The sequence below is a fragment of the Polypterus senegalus genome, chromosome 8 (genome assembly GCF_016835505.1).
Source record: "Polypterus senegalus isolate Bchr_013 chromosome 8, ASM1683550v1, whole genome shotgun sequence".
NCBI classification, from domain to species: Eukaryota; Metazoa; Chordata; class Cladistia; order Polypteriformes; family Polypteridae; genus Polypterus; species Polypterus senegalus.
Window position 1 is genome coordinate 173,204,852 of NC_053161.1, and position 27,954 is coordinate 173,232,805.

A 27,954-nucleotide genomic window follows, 5' to 3' on the forward strand; every position below is an offset into this window, starting at 1 on the left:
AATGTGATTTCTCAGTTTTTTTTATTTTTAATAAATTTGCAAAAATCTCAAGTAAACTTTTTTCACATTGTCATTATGGGGTGTTGTGTGTAGAATTCTGAGGAAAAAATTAATTTAATCCATTTTGGAATAAGGCTGTAATATAACAAAATGTGGAAAAAGTGATTGCGCTGTGAATACTTTCCGGGTGCACTGTACCACTGTGTTACCTTGCCACTTCTTCCTCTCCATCTTCTACTAATTCTATGTGAGGTTGATGTGCCTGATCAACCTTCTCCATACATTGCAGTCCTGAACATTCTTACCTTTATCTATCCACCTCGCCTCACCATCGCTATTTGCTAAACAAACTGGCTTGACGGAGGGAATGATCTCCTCTTGTCAAATGTCTTATGTCTCTCCTCCTCTTCCCACATTCATACCACTTCATCCTACTTTCCTGTACTTTCTGAGGTAATTGTCTCACTTTTGTTACACCTCTGATTGTCTTATGTCTTCTTGTCCTTTTTGGTAACACCACATATTCGTTTTCGCATTTTTATTTTTGCCATGTACAACTTTTTCTCCAGCACTTCTTTTGCTGCCCTTGTCTCCGGTCCATATATCATTGCAGGTTTTACTACTATTTTAAAACATAACTTACCTTTAACCTTTAATTTTTTTAAAATCACCCAATACTCCCAATATCTTCTTCTAAATGTTCCACCTACACTGCACTCTGTGTTATCTAACTCTCCAGCTTGGGCTACCACATATCCTACATCAGGGGTCCCCAACTCCAGTCCTGGATGGCCGCTGTGGCTGCAGGTTTTCATTCTGAGCCTTTTCTTAATTAGTGATCAGTTTTTGCTGCTAATTAACTCCTTTTGCATTCGTTTTGATTGACTTGCTCTTGAAGACTCAGACCCAATAATTGTTTCTTTTTCCTTAATTAGCAGCCAAACAATAACAAGATATAAAATGAGCCAAAAATGTAAAGAATTAGGTGCCAAGCTGAGGAGCAGAAATTACAAGGTTATCTTCACTGACGTTCTGCCTGTGCCACGCACCAGTCCAGGTAAGACTGAGCAGATCAGAAGGCCTATGGGACATTGGGACTACTTTTGCAACAGATGGGACCTCTTCTGCTGCGATGGGTTACATCAGAACCAGGGGGTTTACCAATGCGTTGAGGAGGCATATGAGTAGGTTAGTCGAGGCTTGTTTAAACTAATTAATGGGGTGGAGTTTAGAACTGTACATGAACAAATAAAAGTGTATAGCAATGTAAATTTTAACTTAATGTTTAAATGCAAAAGCAAAATGAGTAACTTGTCAAAATAGCTTGCCTTAATACTACAAGTATCAAAAATAAAACAAATAGCTGAGCATAATTATGATATTTTAGCAATAAGAGAAACCTGGCTAAATTAAAAAAAGATGGGGATGAGTGTAACATAGAGGGATACACATTTTCTAGGAAGGATAGACAGAACAGAAAAGGAGGTGGGGTTCGTGTTGATGTCACAGAGAATTTAAAGGCAAGTCCTCTTCAGTTGGACGATGAGCCCCATCTTAGTGAGGACGTGTGGCTTCACCTGGAAAGCATTAGGGAAAGAGGCCTTATTTTAGGAGTGTGCAATAGAGCCCACCGATGAAGGCAGTAATTTCAACACACATCTTATTAGTGATATCAAAAAGGGAAGTTTACAGGGAGATCTTATAGTCATGGGGGATTTTAATTATCCAAATATTAACTGGGATAACCTTGCAGATGGAGGAGCACAAGAGCAGGAGTTTTTAGATGTAATCAGCGACTGTTTTTTAACACAGCATGTTAAAGCACCAACACGGGGTGAAGCCTGTCTGGATTTAGTATTCTGTAATAATCAGGATAGAATTGAGGGTGTAGAGGTGATTGGACCACTAGGGTCAAGTGACCATAATATAATACTAAGGGGCTTCGCCAACTGCTCGCTATGCTCGCCAACCCCCGTGTTTGGTTTTCCGGATACGCACTTGTAAGATTTTTTTTTTCTTTGAATTGTTGCTATTTCATTTGTTTCACTTTTATTTCAGAACTTCTGTAAAAACAATATTTGGAATCGTTTGAGTCCCAATATGCAGAATCTTTTTAATGAGGTCAGTGAGACTTGTGTTTAATGACTTTGTACCATAATTCAGGATAGCTTTCTCTGTTTGGAATTTCAGCACAGACAAAACGATCGACATCATCAGCAGTTAATAATTTTTTTTGCAAAGTAACCAATAAATGCATGTGAAGTAAACTCCGTTTTTGAAATTCTCTTGACTTGAACTTCAAAGCCTTACAATATTTACATACTTCTGACATATCACCTGTGTCCATATATTCGATCTCTACTCGCCTTTTCGTTATTTCTCAGAGTAATCATTTCTCTTTCTTTGCACTAATGCGATCTTTACTGTCTTTGTTTTGACACCGTCATTTTTTTCTGCTTTCATATTCTGTATCTTGCTCTGTATGTGTTTCGCACCTACTTTTTTTTTTTTTGTAGTCTTTTTAACTCCAGTTTTTATTTTCTCTAACCTGCTCTGCATGTGTTTGCCCCCCTTGATTTTTAACCTTTTTATGATGTTTTATGTCCACCCTGGCCATCGGACTTTACTTATTCTATGTTAATTAATGTTGACTTATGTTTATTTTTTATTGTGTCTTCTATTTTTCTATTCATTTTGTAATGCACTTTGAGCTAATATGTGCTATATAAATAAATGTTGATTGATTGATTGTTTTCTACTCTTTGTCTTTTATTTCAGACCTCGCTTTGTCCCGTTTTCAATGACACCTGGTCTGTCGTGATTACTTTCCCTTTCTCGAGTAATAATTTGTTTGTTTGTGATGCTGCGATCTTTACTTTCTTTTTTTTATACTTTCTAATTTTCCTACTTTCACATTCTTTAACTTTCTCCACATTTGTATTGCACCAAGGTTTTTATTTGTTTTTTGAGTCTTTCGAATTCCACTGCTTTCATAATCTGTAACCCGCTCTGCATGTGTATAACGCCAACGTTTGTGAACGTCTTGATGAAGTTCTACTTTGTCTTTAAATTCTGAGCCCGATTGGATGTGCTTTTTTCAATTGCACTTGTTCCGGGCTGATAATTACTTTCCTTGAATGAATGTGCATTTAGATTATTATTTTTCTTTTTGTCTCTCCAACACTTTTGAGTCTCTTTTCTCCACGCTGCTTTCTTCTTCACTTAGTCGTCAACGTTTCATTTAGAACGTATTGTCCTTATATGCTTAATATGAGAGCCCTGGGTCTGCGTGTTTTGCTGCCCATGGTCTTATTTAATATTGGTTGTAAGCAGGGCGTGTCTTGCAAGAATCCCCGCGAGATGGTCCTGGGTCAGTCTCTTGACACAAAGTCTCATGTTTAAGGTCCCCGCAAGACGCTCCGTGGCCAATCTCTTTCATCTCACGGCTTCTTTTAAATGTCTTCCATGATCTTCACATGAAGATCACGTCTCGTCACCCTAGTGTTTCTCTCCAGGATGTTTTTTTATAATAGAGAGATAATTCTCATAAAGGTGCAGATGCAAAGACTAAAATTGTTAAGTTGAACTTTGGCAGGGCTAATTTTGAGCAGATGCGACAAAATCTAAGGAGGATAGACTGGGATAAGCTTTTAAATGTGGAGACAGTCGAGGAGCAGTGGAACAGGTTTAAAAATGTTTTACATGTAATGCAGGACAGATACATACCTAAATGTGGAAGTAATAGGAAATTTTTAAAAAATCAATAAAGAGTTAAAAAGGAAGCTGCAAAGGAAAAAACAGACGAATAAGATTAAGACTAATGACTCCAATGGGAATCATATGGTGTATGAGAACACGAGAGTAACCATAGGGAATCTAAAAGTAAGTTAGAAAGAAATGTAACTAATATGATGACCCAAGAGATTTTTAAATTGTTTTAATAGTAAAAGATCAGTCAAGGAGGAGGTGAAGTGCATCAAGAATATTAAAAGGGAATTAAAGATACAGACAGGGAAATAGCAGATGCTCTAAACTTGCATTTTTCTGAATTCTTCACGTGTGCGGAAAGGGATAACCTCTCAGCAGTAGAACGGACTACTGAGGAGATACTTAAAGATCTAGAAATTGTAGAGGGAGAAGTGCTGCTTTGATTAAAAATAGGTTGAAATCTAACAAATCACCAGGACCAGATCATATTTATCCTCAGATTTTTATGGGGGTTAATGAGTACAGCTATAAACTGTTGATCAATATTTTTAGGAAGTCACAACACAGGAAAACAGCTTAACAGTAGTTGGAAAGAGCAAGTCGAAGAGGAGACTTTGTCCAGTCTGCAGTCGCCCACAGCTGGTATTTCAAGGCCCTGCTTTGTCCTTTCAATGAATGGCTTTCTTCCTGCTACTCTCCCTGTCAGACCAGCAGCACAAAGTCTCATCTTCTTAGTAGAAACTGACACTTGGCTTTTGTGGACCTGCACTGTGCTTGAAGCTGTTTGTGCTGTGAGGCGCCTGTGATCACGCCAGCTGGTGACCCTCAGAAACTCATCTTCTGATTGGCTGGTGACTTTGGCTCTGCCACAGCTCTTCTCATCAGCGTTTCTTTCCAGTTTGCCTTTGGATTGTGTAGGACACCACTGGACTCACGGACACTTGGATTTTTTTTTGTAATATCTCTGTGAAAGGCCTACACATCTAATGGAAATGATGCCCTGCCTCATTTCATTTGTTAATTGCCATTTTCTTGCCATTATCACTGGAATATTGTCCAAGTGGTACTTCAGGGGGTCTAGTAACACAGTCTGGTCCAACTCTGTCTTAAGACGCACAGAGGGTTTGTAAGTAATCAACACAAGTTGGGACACCTGTGCAAATTGTTTGCTTCAACTTGCGAGGCTCCATTGGCTTGAATTGCTGCAGAACATCTGTTAGCTGTTCCCTGAAGAAGGCCCATTTGTAATACTCTGAAATTTCCTTTTTTCAGTTTTTGCTAAGCTAATCTTTAAATAGGGCGGCATGGTGGCACAGTTGTAAGTCGCAGTAAGGAGACCTGGGTTCACTTCCCAATCCTCCCTGCGAGGAGTTTGCATGTTCTCCCTACGTGTCTGTGTGGGTTTCCTCCTACAGTCCAAAGACATGCAGGTTAGATGCATTGACGGTCCTAAATTGTCCCTTGTGGGCACCCTGCCCGGGGTTTGTTCCTGCCTTGTGCCCTGTGTTAGCTGGGATTGGCTCCAGCAGACCCCCATGATCCTGTAGTTAGGATATAGCAGGTTGGGAAATGACTGACTGACTAAACTTTAAACAGAAAAGTGCCAGAGGTTTATATTTACCTTTTCAAAAATTTTAGGTCATTTGTTGCATTTCAAGCGGTTCAATTTGTAGAAAAACTGATCTGAGATGCTCTAAAAGATTTGGCCAGTACTATAGATATGGCGATTGTGTAAATATATACAATGTACTGTATATGTATTATGAACTATGGGGAAATTGACTGTGTAAATGTTTTTGAAAGTTCAAGTTTTCTCATTAAGAAATATAATCTGTTCAACATGTACTTGAGCTGAACTGATTTCTCCTCTTCCTTAAGAGGTCTCCTGCTTTGGAGAAGATTGTGCTAGAATTGACAGATATATTTTTGTAAAGTAAAACAGATGAGGGAAGATGTCAGAATGTAACTTAGGGGGCCAGTCACGCTGGGCTGATGTGAGGATAATAACAACACTGAGCCTCCACAGTAACACTGGCAGGGACTCTCTGACCCCAAATTGCTTCAAATACATTTCTTGTCTCCACTGTCCTGAGCTGCTCCAGCTACCGATGGTGGTCTGACTACATTCTTTGTAGACATTGAATCAATGGAAGTATCACTTCACCATGTCGGCTGCATTTTTCAACAAAGCTTGCCAGTCCTATCCACTTATTTCTTCCAAAAAATACATCAAGTTGAGTTTTGAAAGTCCCTAAAGTCTTACTGTCTACCACACTACTTGGTCACTTATTCCAAGTGTCTATCGCTCTTTGTGTAAAGAAAAACCTTCTAATGTTTTTGCGAAATTTCCCCTTCACAAGTTTCCAACTGTGTGTCCGTGTTCTTGGTGAACTCATTTTAAAATACAAGTCTCGATCCACTGTACTAATTCCCTTCATAATTTTAAACACTTCAGTCATGTCACCTCTTAATCTTCTTTTGCTTAAACTGTAAAGGCTCAGCTCTTTTAATCTTTCCTCATAACTTATCACCTGTAGTCCTAAATCAGCCTCGTCGGTCTTCTCTGGACCGCTGCTATGTCCTTTTTGTAGCCTGGAGACCAAAACTGCAACTTCTCCTGGCCTTCTCTAAACTTCTCCATCAACACCTTCAGAGAAAATATTGCATCTGTGGTGCTTCTTCCTGGGACTCCTAAATTGTTTTCCTAAGGTGGACTCTCGATTTTGAGAGCTCTCATTGTGTATTAAACCTCACATTTTTACTTCCTATGTGTAATTCTTTATATTTACTGACATTACATTTCATTGTCCACAAATCTGCCCAAGCCTGTATGCTATCCAAGTCTTTCTGTAATGATATAACGGATTCCAAATTATCAGCCAGTCCACCTATCTTGGTATCATCAGTAAACTTAACCAGCTTGTTACTTATATTCCTATCTAAATCATTTATATATATTAAAAATAGCAGTGACCCCAGCACTGACCCCTGTGGAACACCACTCTTAACATCGGCCAGTTCTGATGAGGTTCCTCGCACCATCACTCTCTGCTTCCTGTGTCTGAGCCAATTCTGCATCCATCTAAAAACATCACCCTGAACTCCCACTTCTTTTAACTTGATGCCCAACCTCTCATGTGGCACCTTATCAAATGCTTTCTGAAAGTCCAGATAAATAATATCATAAGCTCCACTTTGATCGTATGCTTTTGTTGCCTCCTCATAGAATTCCAGCATGTTAGTAAAACACAACCTCCCTCTTCTAAACCCATGCTGACTGTTCTCTACCACTCCAGTCCTTGCTGGGTGTTGCCCAATCTTATCCTTAATAATTCCTTCCTTTAATTTTCCTGTGAAGGAGAAACTTGCTTTTCTGCTAACAGGTTAAGTGGACCTTGATTGAAGTCCACAAGAATCTGAAGGCTTTGCTTGACTGCCTCATGCTGCCCAATAATTAAGGGAGCTGAGAGAGTTCAAGGCTGCCGTCACTGCTTTATGCTGGCCAAACGTGGTGGAAGCTCCATGGAGTTTCACTTTCCTGGATAAGTTTGGGGCTGTCTATCTGCTTCTGATTGTTTGAGAGCTTCTTCTTTGCAGTGGAAATGGATTTACCTAAAAGGGCTGTCTATGTGTCAAGACTGTGTAGCGGACTAAAAACCCGGCTAAAATTCACACCATCGATGAGATTTATTTAGGTGGGAAATCCCAGGAACGCATCCAGCCTTGGCCCGATTCACACACAGTCCCTCACAGAGACAAAAAAGCAACCGGAAATAAAACATAAATTAAAGAATGTATTAAATAATAATAAATTAAATATATGACAACTACAATGATCCCACCTCATTTCCCTTATGGCGATATGAATCATGAAAATGGCAACTAATGAAATGATAGTGGTAGGTAGCACACTGTATATGAATGTAAAGGTCAGTCCTACGGGTATTTCCTGATGGACGTCAATGGGATCAGGAGCGCTCCTTTCTTTGCAGGATGACAATAAATCCTCAGACAGTCCTCATGCAGCAGGAAGACACCAGACAGTCCATACACCCAAAACAGGAGACACAAGTAGCAAAATGGGGAGGTAAACAGACAGGCAACTCCAGACACCAAACACAAACGACTTTTTGTCCTCGGTTGAACTGGCCTCCTTTTAATGTTGTGCCTGCCTCCTTGTCCCCAGCAGCCCCTGCACCCTCAGACGACGACCAATCAGAGCCACTGCAAGGACTGCTGGGAGTTGAAGTTTCTTTAGCCAGTAGCACCGCTACAACTGTGTGTGTGTCTCATGCCGACCAGAGGTTTGTCATGTGACCTTTTGTATTGCCAGATTCACTGTGTGAGTGACACAAGGCACATGGCACACTTGTAAAATTTGCACCCAAGCAGCCCTTTTTGGTGACACGGTCAGTATTCATTGCAAAAATTCTCTTAAATAATGACAGCCAGGGTCACACAAGAGTCAGCAATCAGACATCTTTTACTTAACATTAGTCTGAATGGAGCCTGCACATTACGTTGAGTGACAAAAACAGGGGAACGCTTGGTTTATAAAGTCAGGTCAATTTGCAGAACTCCGTTAAGAAATACATTAGTTTGCACCAATAAGCATACAGCTAAATAGTATGATCCATAAGATACCCCATATCTTTGTATTAACTCAAAGTCCCAAAATAGTTAGACAAAAACATCTAATCATTACATAGGAACTTCTTATATCTAATACTACAATTAAAAAGTTAAAATCACACGTGATCTCGTCACCTCCATTTTGAATGTGCTGGAAACAAATGGTACAGAAACCACAGAAAAGGCAAACTCGTAAACACTCACAACGTCACAGAGAAGGTTTTCCTGTGTTACCTTGTCACTTACTCCCTGTGTGGCTAGAAGATTATTCTTCACCTCCTTAACATGGCCAGCTGTGTGTGACTCGGGGAATTTGATACCCCAGCAGAGAGCTGCTTCTGGTCATCGGTTAAACGACACGTCACTGCTAGGTTGGCCTTCATGTCGCCTGAGGTCCTCAGAGCTGATGTCACACTAATGGCTGTTGCTTTCATCACTTCTGTGTTTGCCTTCTACTTCCTTTCCTCATATTTGGAACTTGCGGTCTTCTTATGGCACATCTGGATGGACTGTACATTGTAATTGATTTCAAGTCTCTGAAAGAAAATATTTGGAACCCTCATCGTCCACAATGGAAAATGGTGGCGAGTTCTAAATGATGAGGTCATCGACTGCCTCATCCAGCTCATTTTAACTTTGTGTCTGAAAAATGAAAAATTAGGATGAACAGAAAGTAATTGTGAGTGAAATGTGTAAACATTTTACGATGCTTGTCATTTTTCAAAATTCAGGCAAAATATGTTTAATAATAATAATAAATGAGCCTTCACGGTTATACCGTACATACAGTACCTATCTATCAAAACATCTTTTAAATGACAGACAGAGATTGGATTTATTTATATATATATATATATATATATCATTGTGCCAAGTATCATAGTTCACTTACAGGAGCGCTATATCCACGGTAATTTGAGACAGAGGCTGTGTGCCGAGGGGAGGGTGAAGCGTGGCATCAGGAGTAGGGAGTTGGGCAGGGCACTCCTTACTATCCTGTTTCACTACTACGTATATTATTTAGTGAGAAAAAAAATCCAAACCTACATGGCCCTGTGTGAAAAAGTAATTGCCCCCTGAACCTAATAACTGGTTGGGCCACCCTTAGCAGCAATAACTGCAATAAAGCGTTTGCGATAACTTGCAATGAGTCTTTTACAGCGCTCTGGAGGAATTTTGGCCCACTCATCTTTGCAGAATTGTTGTAATTCAGCTTTATTTGAGGGTTTTCTAGCATGAACCGCCTTTTTAAGGTCATGCCATAGCATCTCAATTGGATTCAGGTCAGGACTTTGACTAGGCCACTCCAAAGTCTTCATTTTGTTTTTCTTCAGCCATTCAGAGGTGGATTTGCTGGTGTGTTTTGGGTCATTGTCCTGTTGCAGCACCCAAGATCGCTTCAGCTTGAGTTGACGAACAATGGCCGGACATTCTCCTTCAGGATTTTTTGGTAGACAGTAGAATTCATGGTTCCATCTATCACAGCAAGCCTTCCAGGTCCTGAAGCAGTAAAACAACCCCAGACCATCACACTACCACCACCATATTTTACTGTTGGTATGATGATCTTTTTCTGAAATGCTGTGTTCCTTTTACGCCAGATGTAACGGGACATTTGCCTTCCAAAAAGTTCAACTTTTGTCTCATCAGTCCACAAGGTATTTTCCCAAAAGTCTTGGCAATCATTGAGATGTTTCTTAGCAAAATTGAGACGAGCCCTAATGTTCTTTTGCTTAACAGTGGTTTGCGTCTTGGAAATAAGCCATGCAGGCCGTTTTGCCCAGTCTCTTTCTTATGGTGGAGTCGTGAACACTGACCTTAATTGAGGCAAGTGAGGCCTGCAGTTCTTTAGACGTTGTCCTGTGGTCTTTGTGACCTCTCAGATGAGTCGTCTCTGCGCTCTTGGGGTAATTTTGGTTGGCCGACCACTCCTGGGAAGGTTCACTACTGTTCCATGTTTTTGCTATTTGTGGATAATGGCTCTCACTGTGGTTCGCTGGAGTCCCAAAGCTTTAGAAATGGCTTTATAACCTTTACCAGACTGACAGATCTCAATTACTTCTGTTCTCATTTATTCCTGAATTTCTTTGGATCTTGGCATGATGTCTAGCTTTTGAGGTGCTTTTGGTCTACTTCTCTGTGTCAGGCAGCTCCTATTGAAGTGATTTCTTGATTGAAACAGGTGTGGCAGTAATCAGGCCTGGGGTGGCTACGGAAATTGAACTCAGGTGTGATACACCACAGTTAGGTGATTTTTTAACAAGGGGCAATTACTTTTTCACACAGGGCCATGTAGGTTTGGATTTTTTTCCTCCCTAAATAATAAAACCATCATTTAAAAACTGCATTTTGTGTTTACTTGTGTTATATTTGACTAATGGTTAAATGTGTTTGATGATCAGAAACATTTTGTGTGACAAACATGCAAAAGAATAAGAAATCAGGAAGGGGGCAGATAGTTTTTCACACCACTGTATATATACAGTATATATATATATATATATATATATATATATATCTATCTATCTATATATATACACTGTGTGCACAATTATTAGGTAAGTGAGTATTTTGACCATATCATCATTTTTAATGCGTATATTCCAACTCCAAGCTGTATTAACTTGAATGCTTATTGGATTTAAGCACGTCAGGTGATGTGTATTTGTGTAATGAGGGAGGGTGTGGCCTAAGGAGATCAACACCCTATATCAAGGTGTGCAGAATTATTAGGCAGCTAGTTTTCCTCGGGCAAAATGGGCCAAAAAAGAGATTTAACTGACTCTGAAAAGTCAAAAATTGTAAAAAGTCTTTCAGAGGGATGCAGCACTTTTGGAATTGCTAAGATATTGGTGTGTGATCACAGAACCATCAAACATTTTGTTGCAAATAGTCAACAGGGTCGCAAGAAACGTGTTGAGAACAAAAGACAAATTAGCTGCCAAAGATTTGAGAAGAATCAAACGTGAAGCTACCAGGAACCCATTATCCTCCAGTACTTTCATATTCCAGAGCTGCAACCTACCTGGAGTGCCCAGAAGTACAAGGTGTTCAGTGCTCAAAGACATGGCCAAGGTAAGGCGGGCTGAAACCCAACCACCACTGAACAAGAAACATAAGTTGAAACGTCAAAACTGGGCCAAGAAATATCTGAAGACAGATTTTTTCAAAGGTTTTATGGACCGATGAGATGAGAGTGACTCTTGATGGACCAGATGGATGGACCTGTGGATCAGTAATGGGCACAGAGCTCCACTCCAACATGGAGGTGGGGTACTGGTATGAGCTGGTATTTTTAAAGATGAGCTAGTTGGACCTTTTTGCATTGAAGATGAACTCAAAATCAACTCCCAAACCTACTGCCAGTTTTTCGAAGACACTTTCTTCAAACAGTGATACAGGAAAAAGACCATGATTTGTATGCAGGCCAATGCTCCATCACTTGCATCAAAGTTCTACACCGCGTGGCCAGCCAGTAAAGGCCTTAAAGATGAAGGAATAATGACATGGCCCCCTTCCTCATCTGACCTAAACCCTATCGAGAACTTGTGGGCACTTCTTAAATGCTAGATTTACGGGGGAGAAAAACAATCCACCTCTCTGAAGAGTGTCTGGGAGGCTGTAGTCACTGCTCCACAAAAGCTGATCGTCAACAGATCAAGAAACTGACAGACTCCATGAATGGAAAGGCTTATGACTGTTATTGGAAAGAAGGGTGGCTATATTGGTCATTGATTGATTGATTGATTTTTTTTGAAATGTCAGAGATGTATATTTGTAAATTTTGAGGTGTTTGTTTATTATTCTCACTATAACAGATGAAAATAAACAAGTGAGATGGGAACATTTTCATTTTTCCTTTAGTTGCATAATAAATCTGCACACTAATAGTTGCCTAATAATTGTGCGCACATATGTATTCCCCTGATGATGTTCACACTCACATTTCCGTTGTGAAACATTCAGGTTTCAGGTTTATTAACATTTTGGATTGACTGAAAGCACTGTGTTTGTTCCATATTAAAATTAATCCTCAAAAATACAACTTGCCTAATAATTGTGCACGCAGTGTATTTAAATATATTGAAGTTCCTGCAGTACCGGATTGTGCTGTGTTGGCAGTTGAAAATGTGAAGTTCTTTGAACAGAAATGCCCTCACTTTGCCATAGTTTGACTACAACACACCAAGATGGTGACTTCAGTGCAAACCTCTGGTAAAAATGATGGAATCCCTACTCTTGGAGGAGGTTCATTCAGCTGTTTAACTTTGTGGCAAAAAAACAAATCACAGATACTATTTTATGTAACAGCTGAACATTCTGGCATTGTAAAACATACCCCAAAAAATGACGTGAAATTATTTTTTGTTCAGACCAAGTAGAGGAAAAAATTATGGAATCATTCAACAATAAGGGCTGGATGAGGACTATACTGTTCCAATGGCTTCTCCTCAGCCTTGAACTGTATGAATAAATGATTATACTATGATGGATATTAGGAGTGAAAGTTGTGTTTTTTAAGCCAAGAGTTAAATACATAGGTCTTCTTTTGTACCACATTTCTCTCGTCTCTTTATTTCCGCTATGGCTACTAAAAGGGATATATATATATATATAGATATATATATATATATATATATATATATATATATATATATATATATATATATATAGATATAGATATAGATATCCGTTACATACATACATAGATATGCTGTGGTGGACGACTGGGGATCCCCAACCAGGATGCCTGGAAGGACCGGGAGAAGGACCATACCTCCCATGAGCCATGATAGGGCACCACCCTGGCCTGTGTGGGGGTCACGGTACCACAGAATAGAAGCTCAACCCTGTTGAGGTCTGTGGCCTCCACCAGGTGGCACCTGGAGGATCAGAGAGCCTAGGATTGCAACATTTCTGCCACAACCAGAAGTACTGCCAGAGAACGTTCCAGATATACACGGAGTGCTTCCGGGTGCTCATGCGGCACTTCCACCACACCAGGAAATGCAGCTGGAAGATTGTCACAGAGCATCTGGAGTACATCTGGGGCATTATAAAAGGGGCTGCCTCACTCCATTGGAAAAGACGGAGTCGGGAGGAAGAAGGCAAAGCTTGGGAGGAAAGGAGTAGAGGCGGCAGAAGTACTGGGACAGTGAAGGAAAGAAGGGACTGAGTTTGGATGGAAGGACATTGTGAGTTGCTGTAAGAAACAAAAGAAAATGAAGTGTGTGTTTCGGACATTTGGGGTCCATCTGTCTGTGTACTGGGGGGCTGTCTTGTCACAATACATATACACACTATTATATATATATATATATATATATAAAAGGATAAAATATATATATAAAAAAGGATGCATTCCTAGGGAAGCAGCAGCCCCTGCTGGACACCAATCAGAAATTGAATCTGTAATTTTGCGACTTTCATTTATTAACCCTTGATTCAATTCTGATCAACAGACTGTACTTCATTTTACCCGTACCGAATCCCAGCAAAATGTTTGCAATACAAATCCGTATTTTAGACATTATACCTCATATGAAGCGTTCCATTCAAATGATCAGGGCCTCTTCACTCACCATTACTCCTTATGACAGGTGGTTCTAATGTCTCTCTAGCGGCAAGTAGGTTGTAATCTCTGGAAGGTTTCCAAAGGAGTTTGGAGACTTTGTAGTGCCTTTCAGTGCATAAACCCTCAGATATCTTGTACCCTGATGCATGAGTGGTTCGTAGATTCTGCACATGATTGTTTAACCATTTGTCTGCAGCCCACTGATCATAAGTTCACCCATTATTTCCAATACACCTCTTCTCATCTATCAATATGAAAGCAAATTGTCTACATGAAGCTGAAGGACAAAATCAGTCAATTGTTTTTAAAAATGTTGTTGTCTATTTATTAAACTAAAAATACTATAAGAATAAAATGTTTTACTATTCATGTGAAATTTGTCCAAACTTTAGCAGGGAGTAGTGATTAGAAACACTGGAGTACTCATGTGAATTTAGGAGGATAGTCTGCAATTCAACGATTGTTGATCAGGACCAGTTTCAATCAAACCCGTGCCACCTTTGGAGTCAGATGTGCATTCAAGGCTCAACAGCTTTGTACGCTAATTCACACACACACTGTCTATGAAAGTAATTGAACTAATTGATTATTCTCAAGCAGTTGGATCAGACGAGGATTGCCAGTTGCTTGACGGTATTCATTTTGGTATACATATACTCAACCGTAATTTGTAATTTGTAGGCTGTCAGCATGGGCCTGAAAGTTTCTTTTAATCAGGACTTTAATCATGGATCAGGACTTCTCTCCAGTGTGTATTTGTGTGTGTTTACGAAGATGGTCAATTCGTGAGAATTCTTTTCCGCATTCAGAACAGGAATACGGCTTCTCTCCAGTGTGTATTTTTGAGTGTGTCTGAAGGTGGGAAATTTGTAAAAATTGTTTTCCACATTCTGAACAGCAATATGGCTTGTGTCCAGTGTGAATTCTTGTATGCCGCTTAAGAGTGCCACTGGCAGCAAACTGTTTGCCACATTCAGGACAGCAATACGGCTTCTCTCCAGTGTGAGTTCTTGTGTGCCGCTTAAGAGTACCACTGCTGGTGAATTGTTTTCCACATTCAGAACAGCAATACGGCTTCTCCCCAGTGTGAATTCGTGTGTGGTACTTAAGAGAACCACTGGTGGCAAATTCTTTTCCACATTTGGAACAGCAATATGGCTTCTCTCCAGTGTGAATTCTTTTGTGTAACTGAAAATTGCTACGGCTAACAAAGTGTTTACCACATTCAGAACAGCAGAATGGTTTTTCTCCAGTGTGAATTCTTATATGCTGCTTAAGAGAACCACTGGCGGTGAACTCTTTTCCACATTCAGAACAGCAATATGGCTTCTCTCCAGTGTGAATACTGGTGTGGTACTTAAGAGCAGCACTGGTGGCAAACTCTTTTCCACATTCTGAACAGCGATATGCTTTCTGACCAGTGTGAATTCTTTTATGTAGCTGAAAATTACTTCGGTTAACAAATTGTTTACCACATTCAGAACAGCAGAATGGTTTTTCTCCAGTGTGAAGTCTTGTATGTTTCTTAAGGGAACCACTGGCGGTGAATTCTTTTCCACATTCTAAACAGCGATATGGTTTCTCTCCAGTGTGAATTCTTTTGTGGTACTTAAGCGAATCATTAGTGCTAAATTTCTTTCCACATTCAGAACAGGAATATGGCTTCTCTCCAGTGTGAATCCGTGTGTGTGTGTGGAGGTGGCTAATTTGTAAGAATTCTTTCCCACATTCAGAACAACAATATGGCTTCTCTCCAGTGTGAATTCTTGTGTGGTACATAAGAGTTTCTCTAGTGGCAAATTTCTTTCCGCATTCAGAACAGCAATATGGCTTCTCTCCAGTGTGAAATCTTGTGTGCGTCTTAAGCTGGCTACTATACAAGAATTCTTTGCCACACACAGAACAGCAATATGTCTTCTTTCTTACATGACTGTCCTGCTTATCATTGTTTTTACATCTCTGTTTGCATTTCTGCTTTTGAAAAGCTGACAAAGTAGAAGAGTTTGAATTGTGTTTCTGTTGTTGAGTGCTTGCTTTATCTGTCCGTATTAGTTTCAAAACAGGTAGAGAACTGCACTGGAGAGTGGACGGGGTCAAAATCTTTGATTTGGAGATAATTTTCTTCACGCTTTCATTGTGCTGTGTTTCTTCTGTTTTACACTGCAGAGATGTCCAAGAAAATGAAGAGGAGGAGACGCTGTCAATATCTTGTAAATCTGCAGAAACATACAAATGCGTAATATTATGTAAACCAAAATGTTTCAAGATTTGACAAGTGGAGACATCATTTAGCATAGGATAGCTTTTTTCTGTTCGTAAAAGCTGAACTCACAATAACAAGCCACCATCGATACTTTCATTTTGAGTTTTATATTAGAAATGGTCACCACCTAAGAACTAAACTAACTTCACATCCCCTTAAATACTCAATGCACTCTACTCTAGCATCAAATAAAGCATAGAAAAATGCATGCCATAAAAACACAAAATATAATTGTTGAAACAATAGGTATAGTAAACACAATATTATATATACAGTATACTGGTAATAATGCAGGCAAGTATTCTACAAACCATTGCATTTTCTCATACAACGGTCAACACAGCTAGCATGACAGTATATATACTGAAAGAAGAGCAAACTAAAGGTGTTCTTATGAACTGAAGTGATGATTTCAAACTCCCAGCTAAATAATCATGTAGGTAGAACCTGATTGTCTCTACCTTCTATAAATATTGCTAATAATAGTGGAGCTAATTTAGTTGATTTATTTTATATAAAATTCCACTGGTTAGCCATCAGGACCTGCTGCTTTCCCACTTGAATTTATGGTATCTAGTAGTTCTGAGAGTGTCAGAGGTTTGTCCAGTTCCTCTGCACTAAGAGTAGCTAGCTGGTTCAAAAAACTCATTAGGTTGTATCTTGTCTTCTTTAAACAGAGTAGAATATAAGAACTTATAGTACTCCCTAAATGAGCATTATATTTTTATAGTCAATGATTTAATCTCTATCTGGGTTGGTAATTTCTGTTACTGTGTTACAAACTTCCTGCTTGTAGATTTGTTCAGCCAAGATCTTATTCAGCTTCTCTCTGTGTTCATAGTAACAAAATAATTCTACCTCAGATTTTTCAACAAGCATTAACTACTGTCTTTACAAAAAAGAAAATAGGAATAATTACAATATGTATCATACAGACCAAACTCACTTCTGATTAATGATGTTAAGATACTCTCTAAAGCCCCAACTATAAAGACTGAGAATGTGCTTCATTCTGCAATATAACAAGACCAAACTGGATTTATTAAAGGCAGACACATAGCTTCAAATCTTCGACATCTGTTTAATGTAATATACTCACCCATAAAATCGAACAAACTGGGGATCTTACTATCTTTGGATGCAGAAAAGGAGTTTGACAGAGTTGAATGGGCCAAACCCAAATGTGTGCAAATATACGTACATGGGTCAAACTACTCTATACCAGTCTGGAAGCCTCTGTTTGCATTAACAACATGATCTCAAAATACTTCAAACTAGAACATGGTACTCAACAAGGGTGCCCTCTATCACCATTGCTTTTTGAACTTGCCTTTGAGCCATTGGCCATTCACTTAAATACAATAGAAACAAAAGGGATTATCTGAACAGGAAAACATCCTTACCAGTAGTCCTTAACACACTAGTAGACTTTCAAAAAATATCTGGACTCAAAAATCAGTTTAATTAAAAGTGTGCTTTTTCCAGTGAACTCTCTAGCACACATTATTAGACTGGTCATCTATGTATTATATCAGAACAGTTTCAATATCTATGGATAAACATCACAAGTAAATATAAAGATCTTTTTCAATACAAGTTAGTTATCAGCATGGGGAAAAAAACAAATCAAACAAGATGTGAACATATGGACTTTCAAGATGAACATCCCTCCCAAGCTTCTTTTTCTCTTTTGGAGCATCCCTAAATGCATTAACACATTGTTCTTTAAGAAATTAGACTCAATGATAACCTCATTTATCTGGAATTCAAGAGATCCACACATTCAAAAAGTGACTCTACAAAAACCTAAAGCAAAAGGTGGCAGGCACTACCCAACTTTCAGTTTTATTACAGGGCAGCAAAATTACAAGCTATAAAACCTGGAAATTGAGAGAAAGTGATGAATATACACAAGCCTGGTCTTCAATAGAAATAAAATCTTGCTGTACTTCCTTATATGTCCTGTTAGTGGCCTGGGAAATACAAATAACCATCAATATACCAATAATTCAATTGTCCATCAATCACTCATAATATGAAAGCAACATGGGATGCTGTTCAAGGCAGGGAAGCTTTTATCTGTTGTTCCTCTACATGATAATCAACTTTTTCGACCATCTCAAGCCTATACAGTATTTGGAAAACATCCAGGATTAAAACACTTAGAGAATTGTATACAGATAATGTGCTTGATCTTTCATCGATTGTATTTATCATGTTTAACACTGTCCAAAATGTATTCAGGCCAAAATCCAATCTGCTAACATTGCAATCGAGCTCCAGCCTCACTGGGCCACGTTTTGGGTGTGCACCAAATTAACATCATTCTGAACACAAATGCGCTTACAAGACAGCTTTGGTATCACAATCCCTCGTAACCCATTAACAGCCGAGTCTGGTGTACTCCTAGATGGGCTTCAGGTGGAGAAGAGCAAATTGACTGTAATCGCCAACACCACACTACTAGCATGTAGAGTTAAGTTGCTCAACTGGAAGAATCCTAACCCACCTTTTATAAGTTAGTTGGTAACTGTCTTGGACGGACTGGAAAAGCCTGCTTCATTAAATCAGTTAGAAAGCAGAATGCCAAAATGACCGCCTACTTGCTTTTTTTTTAATTAAGCTGCTCTGTTTAAAATGTCACTGCATGGACATGCACATCCACTTTCATCTGAGAATCTAAAACAGTAAAGGGGGCAGCTTGATTCTCCCTGTCTGAAGTTGGATTCTTATATAAAAATTGGGACTTTAAGAGGAAAATTGCATTATCTCAGATTGGTATTACTATTGGTGGGGTGGGAAATGACAAATTTAACGGGTGGGTGCTCTGCGTTCAGTCTGAACAGTCCAAGTGCTGGAGATTGGGCGAACTACTCGGCAGCGTTCCCTTGACACAAGTAACTTCTTGCCTTCTTTACAGCTTTTTTCTCCTGAAAGAAAACTTACGCTCCTTTCTTGGCTTTGGGAGTGACAGGTGTATTCGACTTATGATGGAAGGGGGTGGATGAGGCCTTTATGAAAGAAACAAAGCTTTTTCAAAATGGCAGGGTTCAGCCTTGACCCCTCAACTCTTGCACTGCCATGCTCACGGCATGCAGAAGCACTGCTCTTGAACACAACAGAGCACAGCTCATAAAGACAGACCCCACACCCCATCATTTAGGCCAGAATCCACACAAACTTTCCAAAACAGTCATTATGTTGCTTGCTAAATAAGCAAAAAAAAAAAAAAACACATGTTCAATAATAAAACATTAAACCAGTCAACATTGTCATATTAAAACCACAAAAGCTCCATTTTAAGCCCATACCCTTAACCCTAAAACCAGCATTCATTTTTATTTCCCACTTACTTTCTTCAGACTGATGTGTGGGTGATGCTTGGTCTTCCTCAGTCATAGAAGATGAAATTTCCTCAGCCCTCTTTGTGTCAGACTCTAATGATTCAGACTTCCACTTGACATCGACAGGCTTCATGCTTTCATGTTTGTGCGCCTTAAAGCTGACAGACGTCTCCTCTGCCTCTTCTTTAATGCCCACTGACCCCAGTTCACTATCCTCGTCCTTAATGCAGAGACTCTCCTTGTTAGGGTGGACGGGCTCCCCTTCACAGTCCTCTTCCTTAACACTCACAGTCGTTAGGCCTGTGATATTTATGTCAACTTCACACGTCTCCTCTTTGACATCCATCTTGGCAATATAATAAATAGCAGCTGCTTCTTCCTTCATGCTGAAAGAACAGAATTTAATGACATCAGAAACTGCACCATTCAGAATTCAAAAATATTTCAGTTTCTTTGTATGCCACCTACTCAGTTGTGGTTCACTATTCGATCTTGGCTGTCTGAAAACATGAGCTCCTGATAGGGTCTACGGCGAGTGGCCAAACAAAGAACAATACATCACCACTCTCATGAATATTTTAATTAAAAGGGAACGTCACTTAGAAAAGATATATCAGAACATACTATAGATGTTAGTGCAGCATTTCACACTGTCGGACATGACATTCTATAGGGTGGTCCAGATCTAATTATGCAATTTTCGTTACGCCATAACTTATTAAGTTTATTACATAGAAAATCACCTGAAAAATCCCAGACCATCGAGAAGTGTGCGAACTGACAACATGAAGAATCGCCTTTGCGCCGAACTGGAATCATCCCCACATAAATCAAAGTCATCCAGACGATCTGGATCTGCATGATTAGATCTGGACCACCCTGTACTGTCCAGAATGGAGAACACTCTGTGTACCTGTGGCACTGCCCTCCAGTGGTTCTGCCCTACCTGACTGACAGGCAGGAGTTTGTTAGTCTTGGCCACGGCAGATCCAGCTCAGCTCTAGTCACACAAGGAGTCCCTCAGAGCTCTGCAACTTCATCAGAGCGTTCTCCGCTAACAACTTGCCTCAGTAAAATTAAAACCTGGATGGAATCGAACTCTTTACAATTAAATTGCAAGAAAACTGAACTCCTGCAAATAGGCACAAAAAGCACAACGTAAGTCAATGAGCTCCTTCTCAGTCACTCTGGACGGTGATCTCATGAGGCCTCCTTCTAATGCAAGGAATCTTGGTGTTGTATTTGATTGCTCCCTTTCTTTTTCCAACCACATTAAGAAACTTTCTTACTTTCACCTCCATCACATACCCCATGTTCAACTCATTCCTCCCCTTTACTAATGTTGAGAAACTTGCCCATGCTTTTATCACATCCTGTACTGATTATTTGCCCCTTCATATCTTCTATCACAGCACCAGTTGCTTTGAGCATCATGACACAAACCAGCAACAGCGAGCACATCACAGCCTTCACCATTACTGGCTCCCTGTGTCTTACGGGATCAAATATAAAATTCTATTATTAACCTACAAAGCTTTAAATGTCCTCGCAGCAGACTACATCAGTGACCTTCTCCATCACTCTGCTCCTGTTTTGCTCAGTAAGGTCCTCTGATTCTGGTAATCTTGTTGTGCCCCACACTAACCTGCACACAATGGGTGACAGCAGGGCCATCAGCTGTATAAACCCAGACTTTGGGACGACCTTTCAAAATTAATGACATCAGCGGGCTCTATTCATTCTTTTAAAAAACAACTTCAAACTCATATTCAGGACGGCGTCTAACTGAACCTGCCACCTGGCCCCCTTCTGTCAGTTTACCTCTCTGTCCAGATGCTCAGGATCATTTGTGTGTGTGTGATATCATAAATGATGTTAGTTTCTTTTAGTACTGAATCTAGTATCTTACTCTGGTTTATTGTCTTTTATTCTATTAATGCTTTGTGTATCCTATATCAATCAGTTTAAGTGTTCTACTCGGGAAACATTTGTACCCAATGTTACATATGCCTGCCGTTTCTTTATGAGACTCTGTGTAGCGCCTTGAGCATGCGAAAGACACTAAATAAATAAAATGTATTATTATTATTATTATTATTATAGGAGACCGGCCTGGGATTGATGTGTACTGGAAAGTACTGGTGGGCAGGTGACCCGCATAACTCAGTTAAGGCTCAGGAGTCACAAAGCAGGAGGCGACAGTCAGGGTTAAGTGCAATGGCAGTTGACTGAAAGATAAGAACGGGATGGAGCAGGCGTATCAGACCTTGGCAATAGAAACAGACTCCTTCGGTCATGGAAGTTAAATTCTCTGGCTGGGGAAGGAGCAGACTCTGCTTTAGGAGGCTGAAAAACAAAAGCGAGATAGAGTCAGACCTGGACAACATTATATGTGAACCTTAATGTGGCTCTGTGAAGGCGTATCACATATTAAAACATATTAGTTTCTTAATGGGACAATCCTTTGTTGTGAATGGTTAGATGTTGACCCACTAAAATGAACAGTTGAATTTTACAAAGCATGTGAAACATTAGTCATACTTTCATTCTTACATTATATGTATATTTAGGTCATTTCTTTCTCAAAAACATTCAAACACTTTCCCTAGAACACGGGTGTTGAACTCTGATCCCGGGGGGCCGCAGTTGGCTGCAGGTTATCATTCTAACCATCTTCTTCATTAGTGACCAGTTTTTGTTGCCAATTAACTTCTTTAATTTTAATTAACATGACTCAGGCCCCTTAGTTGTCCCTTTTTCCTTAATTAGTAACCAAATAAAAATGAGAAACGAAATATTTCACACAATATCTGAAAATAAAGAAAGGTGAGGGTCTCAGTAAGGCTGATCTCTCAGGCCACCAAAACACTTTGACGACATTCTTAGAAAGAACGGAAAATCAACAGTTTTGGAAATGTCTGCTGTGGAATTAAATAACGAGTTTAATTAACAGCAAGACTCAGCTTCTCACTAAGAAACTGGCTGGAGTTTGACGTTCCAGTTTAGCTGGTCATCTGTCGGCTCGTTTCACGTCTCATTTCTGTTTGGCTAACATTTAACGATGAAAATAATCGATTCAGAGGACTGAATCCTTAAAAACAGGGCTATTAAAATGAAGGGAAAAGACGTTCATTAGCAGTGAAAACTGGTCACCAATTAGGAAAAGGGTGAGAATGAAAACCTGCAGCCACTGCGGCCCTCCAGGCCTGGAGTTTGACATCCCTGCTCTAGAAGTGTCAATAGTTCATGTAACTTTGCCAGCGAGATGTCAAACACGTTTAATGTTGAAAGAGGCGTCCATTAAGGAAACCCAACAGCTCCCTTACTCTTCCCTCACCTAATCAAATGCTTGACATTTTGATTGAACTGAACTCTTCAAGTGCATTAGTTTGAATTACAGTCAAATCAAAACTGCATACCTGGCTTAATGATAAAACTTTATTTTGGGCAACAAGTTGAAAGCTTCTAAATCTAATTAACCATTTTTTCTAAATCTCACCATAAACAAACGTGAACTCTTTACCTTGGGGAAAAAACTGATGTTCGTTCAACGGGTACTGTACCTGTTCATTTTTTTTTTCCTCTTTCTTGGCATTAAAATTTATAAGAAATAATAACATTTTAAAAATAGGATTGTTTTAAACTGCATGTTGATGATCAACACCACATAGAAGAGACGCATTGCTTGCTTGACTAGAGATTTGGTCTTTTCAAAGCAGAGTCCCAACCAGTAAAGCAGTGGGGTTATAAAGAGCATCTTGTTATCATTAGAAGCCCCCAGTTATGTTTTTTTTTTTTTGTGGGTTACAGAAGGACTTGCCAAAAAGTTAAAAATGATGCAATAAAAACAGAATATCATATGGAGCACTTAATAGCCTTGACTTCTACCCAATGAGGCAAATGGGAAATTAGTTGGATCAAAAGATTTGTTAAAAATCCTTCTATAAACTGAAATAAATGTAAATATTTTTTCGGGTCTAAGTTTCTTCTATTTTGCCTTTCAAAATTAGTAAGCGACCTTTAAAATCAGACGTCTTCCGTAAACGCATTTTAATGACTGGGCTTTTACTTTACAAACATGAATTTTCTCTACACGGATTTTCCTCTCGCTTTCGGACAATGCACATATTTACCCTTTAAGATGATAGAATTTGTTCTTCGGTAAATTTTAATATCAACATTTTTTTGCGTACTACTTAATTGATTAGATAGATAGATAGATAGATAGATAGATAGATAGATAGATAGATAGATAGATAGATATTAGAATCATCATATGATTACTATGGAAGAAATTTAATGGGCAACCCCCAAAAAAACTGGGTGTCCTGTACAAGCAATTAAACACAGGCAGGAGAGAGCGTCAATCATTGTTTATCTAAATCTTGATTAATTTAATTACATAATAATATAAAATGATAATAAAATTAATTTCGATAAATCTAAATCATATCTCATTAGCAAATGTTGCAAAGAAAAGAGCGTTCTCTGTGCTAGATTTCTACAATTCATTGATTAGATCACAACTCCAAGTAATTCATCACATGATCAGAAAACGGTTAACATGATTGGTTACACTCAGTTGCTAACGAGACGTGACAAACGTTGAGACCTTAAATAGCCACAATTCACCTGACAGCTAGGCAGATTAGGAGTGTGTGACTTTTTAAATGTGTTACGACCCTGAGGTTTCGCTCCTTTTTCTTGTTCTCATGGTTCGATAATCCAGCTGGGTATATCAACAGGAAACTTAGCACTAAGCATTACAACAGAACAATGACTAGGCCTTAAAATCTAATATTTTCTCTTAAGCTTGATTTATTTTTTTTGCTATAAAATAACTAAAATGTATTTATCATAATGAGTAATAAAATAACAGCTTCAGCCCTTAAACATACGAGGTGAGGCACAAAAATAACCGGACTGGTCTTGGGGCTTTCCTAGAAAACCATCTGGAGGTCAGCTGGACGTGAATCATAGAACTCTGTCCCCTTCTACATGTGCGCCCTCTCAAACCACAGACAGGCTCGGTATACCCTGTGTAGAGCCCAGTCAGTATTTGCACAACAATTGCTACACGAGTTGCTGCAACAATCTTCTCCTTCTTCTTCTTCTCCTTCTTCTTCTTTCGGTTGCTCCCATTAGGGGTTGCCAGAGCAGATCAACTTCTTTCATATCTTTCTGTCCTCTCCATCTTGTTCTGTTACACCCATCACCTGCATGTCCTCTCTCACCACATCCATAAACCTTCTCTTAGGCCTTCCTCTTTTCCTCTTCTTCGGCAGCTCTATCCTTAGCATCCTTCTCCCAATATACCCAGCATCTCTCCTCTGCACATGTCCAAACCAACACAATCTCGCCTCTCTGACTTTGTCTCCCAACTTGAGCTGACCCTCTAACGTCCTCATTTCTAATCCTGTCCATCCTCGTCACATCCAATGCAAATCTTAGGATCTTTAACTCTGCCACCTCCAGCTCTGTCTCCTGCTTTCTGGTCTGTGCCACCGTCTCCAGCCCATATAACATAACTGGACTCACTACCATCCTGTAGACCTTCCCTTTCACTCTTGCTGATCCCCATCTGTCACTAATCACTCTTCTCCACCCATTCCATCCTGCCTGCACTCTCTTTTTCACAATGTCAGGTGAAGAAAAGAAAAAAAAAATCGAACACACAATGCTTTTTCCATAAAGCGTTTTTTGAGTGACAAAAACATTCCTGTCCATAATCTTCCTCCCTATTCGCCTGATTTAACTCCCTGTGATTTTTTTTTTACTTGTTCCCGAAAATCAAAAGTGACCTGAAGGGAACACATTTTTCTTCAGTGGATGAAGTGAAGACAGAAACGGCAAGCCTGTTGAAGAGCCTCAAGCACAAAGACTTCCAGCTCTTTTTCAATCAATGGAAGATACGTATGGAGCGGTGTAGAGATCGGGAGGGGGAGTATATATGCGCAGGGTCGGCCATTGTAGAGCGAGCATCTGTTGGGCCCGATGGAGTAGGGTCCCTTCTGGCAGGAACGGGATTTGAACCGGCAGCCTTCCAGATACCAGCACAGACCCTTAGCCTCAGAACAAAGAAAATACTTGGATGTTTTGTGGATTTGATTGAGGTTTGTCTAAAAAAAAAAAATGTAATTGTGTCACATAGAATATACAATTATATATTCTATTCCAGATGCTTTTTCTCTTTAAATAAAGACAATCGCATCACTGATCAAACCTTTTCTCTAGACTAGACTGTTTATTGCCTACTGTACAAGCAGAGTTAACATATTAGACATGAGTTGCAGTTATCATTTTATATGGAGCTTATTAATTTATAAAGCTGATCCCCGAGTGACATTTCAACACTGAGCTCAAAAAAAAACTGTCAATTCAATGTGGACTTTATCAAAAACAAAATGAGAGAACTGCCATTTAAAAAGCTGCATGAAAACTACCTGGTCATTTAGACATCGGGAGACTGCCATGATGCCGGTGTGTTCTGTAAAGGGGCTGCAGAATCTGCAGACCACTTGTTATTTTGTGTCGAATCTTTTCAGAGCTGTGGTGGGCTGGTGCCCCTCCCAGGGTTTGTTTCCTGCCTTGTGCCCTGTGTTGGCTCGGATTGGCTCCAGCAAATCCCCGTGACCCTGTAATTAGGATGTAGCGGGGTGGATAATGGATAAATCTTTTCAGAGAGATGTCGTTTTGAACTTGGAGGAAGGAATTGGTCGGGAGATCCCTCTCCAAAGTTGCTACATACAGTTACAATTTTATAATGCCAGCTCAGATAAGAACTATAAAATTATTTATAATAAAACGTTTATAGACATAAGATGAGCCAGTCCAGATGGATATTCCCATTTATATTGATTGCATGCAATGATTTATAAAATATTGAACTAAAAGGTTTGCAATCCCGTCAAGACAAGAAAAAAAAAAACTCTTTTCCTTTCTCGCGGCTTTTCAACTTTAATTTTAAATTAGCTTAAACTTTTCAATGTTATATGCTTATGCTTCCACCCTCAGATGTACAAAAAAAGGCCATAGACCTGATATTGGTTATATGTTATAAATTCTTGGAATGTGCAAAGCATTTGAGTAAAGTTATGTTGTCACTTAAGGATTAAAGTAGAGAAGTAAATGTTCATTATATCAGAATGGGTATAGAAATATACCTACATTTGGACTTGCAATGTTCATTGTCTGCGGTGGGCTGGCGCCCTGCCCAGGGTTTGTTTCCTGCCTTGCACCCTGTGTTGGCTGGGATTGGCTAAGGCAGACCCTCGTGACCCTGTGGTTGGGATGTGGCGGGTGGGATAATGGATGTTCGTTCATTGCGCTGTTAAGGTGTAATGTGTTAGAAAGTAGAGCTTATAAAGTTAAGCATTCAAGATCTGGGAGGATATGTGAGAGGAAGCAAGACTGGTGGGTTTTGATTTGGCCGGACCTGTGCTAGCAGGTGCAGAGACATTCAGCGGGATTCTTGAAACAGAAATCTGCCTCCGTCCAGCTCTTTTCGTTCCAGAAAAAGATTCCATTCATCTTAGTAGAGAAACCTTATTACATCTGTAATAATAAAGTATCCTACACTACACAAGTACAGTACTCAATTACAGTAACTGGAAAAATCTAAATTCACCTCTCATAACTCGATAAGAAAATGACATCTCATCGTAAATTTGAAAATGTTTTCTTGTCTTTCCGTTGAACTGGTTAAAATTATATTTTTTAAACCTGGGCCAAAAATAAATAAATATAATAGTAAGACAGCTTACCGGACGCTCGCTTGACTTGCGCTGTTTTAAATGAAACAAGTAAACGCAACGATCCCTTTCTTTACCACGTTGCTCTCTGCTCTTCTTTTTATTTGATGGATTTTTTTTAAAAACACAAGGACTCTTCGCGAGTGTTCATTGACTAGACTGTGTATTACTCTTAAATAAAAAAAGTAAGAAAGAAAAGAAATCCAGAGATCGAAGCGCTACTTCTGTATGAAATCGGCGCTTCCTCTTAATTCAAATAGTCCGGCAACACGACCGAAGGAACAGACGGTCAGGACTTAAGACTAACCGCAGCATGGAACTGGAGAACGTAAAATCAAACTAGTGAGCCACAGACAGAAGTTAAGTCTGACTGGAAATAATGTAATTCAGTTGAGAAGAGTCCTGAAGACTCTCGCTTACTTATCATTCAAGTCGCCTGCTGTAGTCACAGAAGCGAATGAAAAATCCCAGACCCATAAAGTGTCGGCCCACCCCGAACTCAAACCGCTTACTTCTGTCTCTGGGTGATGTGATTCGTTTAAAAGTCGTCTGATTCAACAGCGCGAAAGTCCCAGCTGTCTCCGGTTTACTGCTCCCAACAACATTTCAGCCGCACTCAGACTTAAGTTTTTTGTCCCGTGTTGATGACGTCACACACACTGTCCCGTTGACCCGCCCTTT

The 27,954-nt window shown here is 39.5% G+C and overlaps 2 protein-coding genes across 5 annotated transcripts in view; one reads left to right on the top strand and one right to left on the bottom strand.

The window, feature by feature from the left end:
• LOC120534707 (zinc finger protein 91-like) overlaps nt 1–27,954 on the top strand; it is a 143,839-nt gene that overhangs the window by 23,103 nt on the left and 92,782 nt on the right. The window lies entirely within an intron of this gene.
• LOC120533397 (gastrula zinc finger protein XlCGF57.1-like) lies at nt 8,571–27,900 on the bottom strand. Of its 4 annotated transcripts, none has more exons than XR_005634490.1 (4): nt 27,786–27,900; nt 19,532–19,908; nt 13,923–16,131; nt 8,571–8,982 (listed from the first exon to the last, which is right to left on the bottom strand). XR_005634490.1 is itself a non-coding variant. In XM_039760258.1 (4 exons), exons 3-4 carry the CDS (start codon nt 19,905–19,907, stop codon nt 14,648–14,650), a joined length of 1,860 nt encoding a protein of 619 aa, XP_039616192.1. In that variant the 5' UTR covers nt 19,908; nt 21,789–21,868; nt 27,786–27,900; the 3' UTR covers nt 13,723–14,647. The 4 variants fall into 4 exon arrangements, 3 of the variants coding, with proteins under 3 accessions (XP_039616192.1, XP_039616191.1, XP_039616193.1); XM_039760258.1 differs by lacking the exon at nt 8,571–8,982 and adding an exon at nt 21,789–21,868 and having other exon boundaries at nt 13,723–16,131; XM_039760257.1 differs by lacking the exon at nt 8,571–8,982 and having other exon boundaries at nt 13,723–16,131.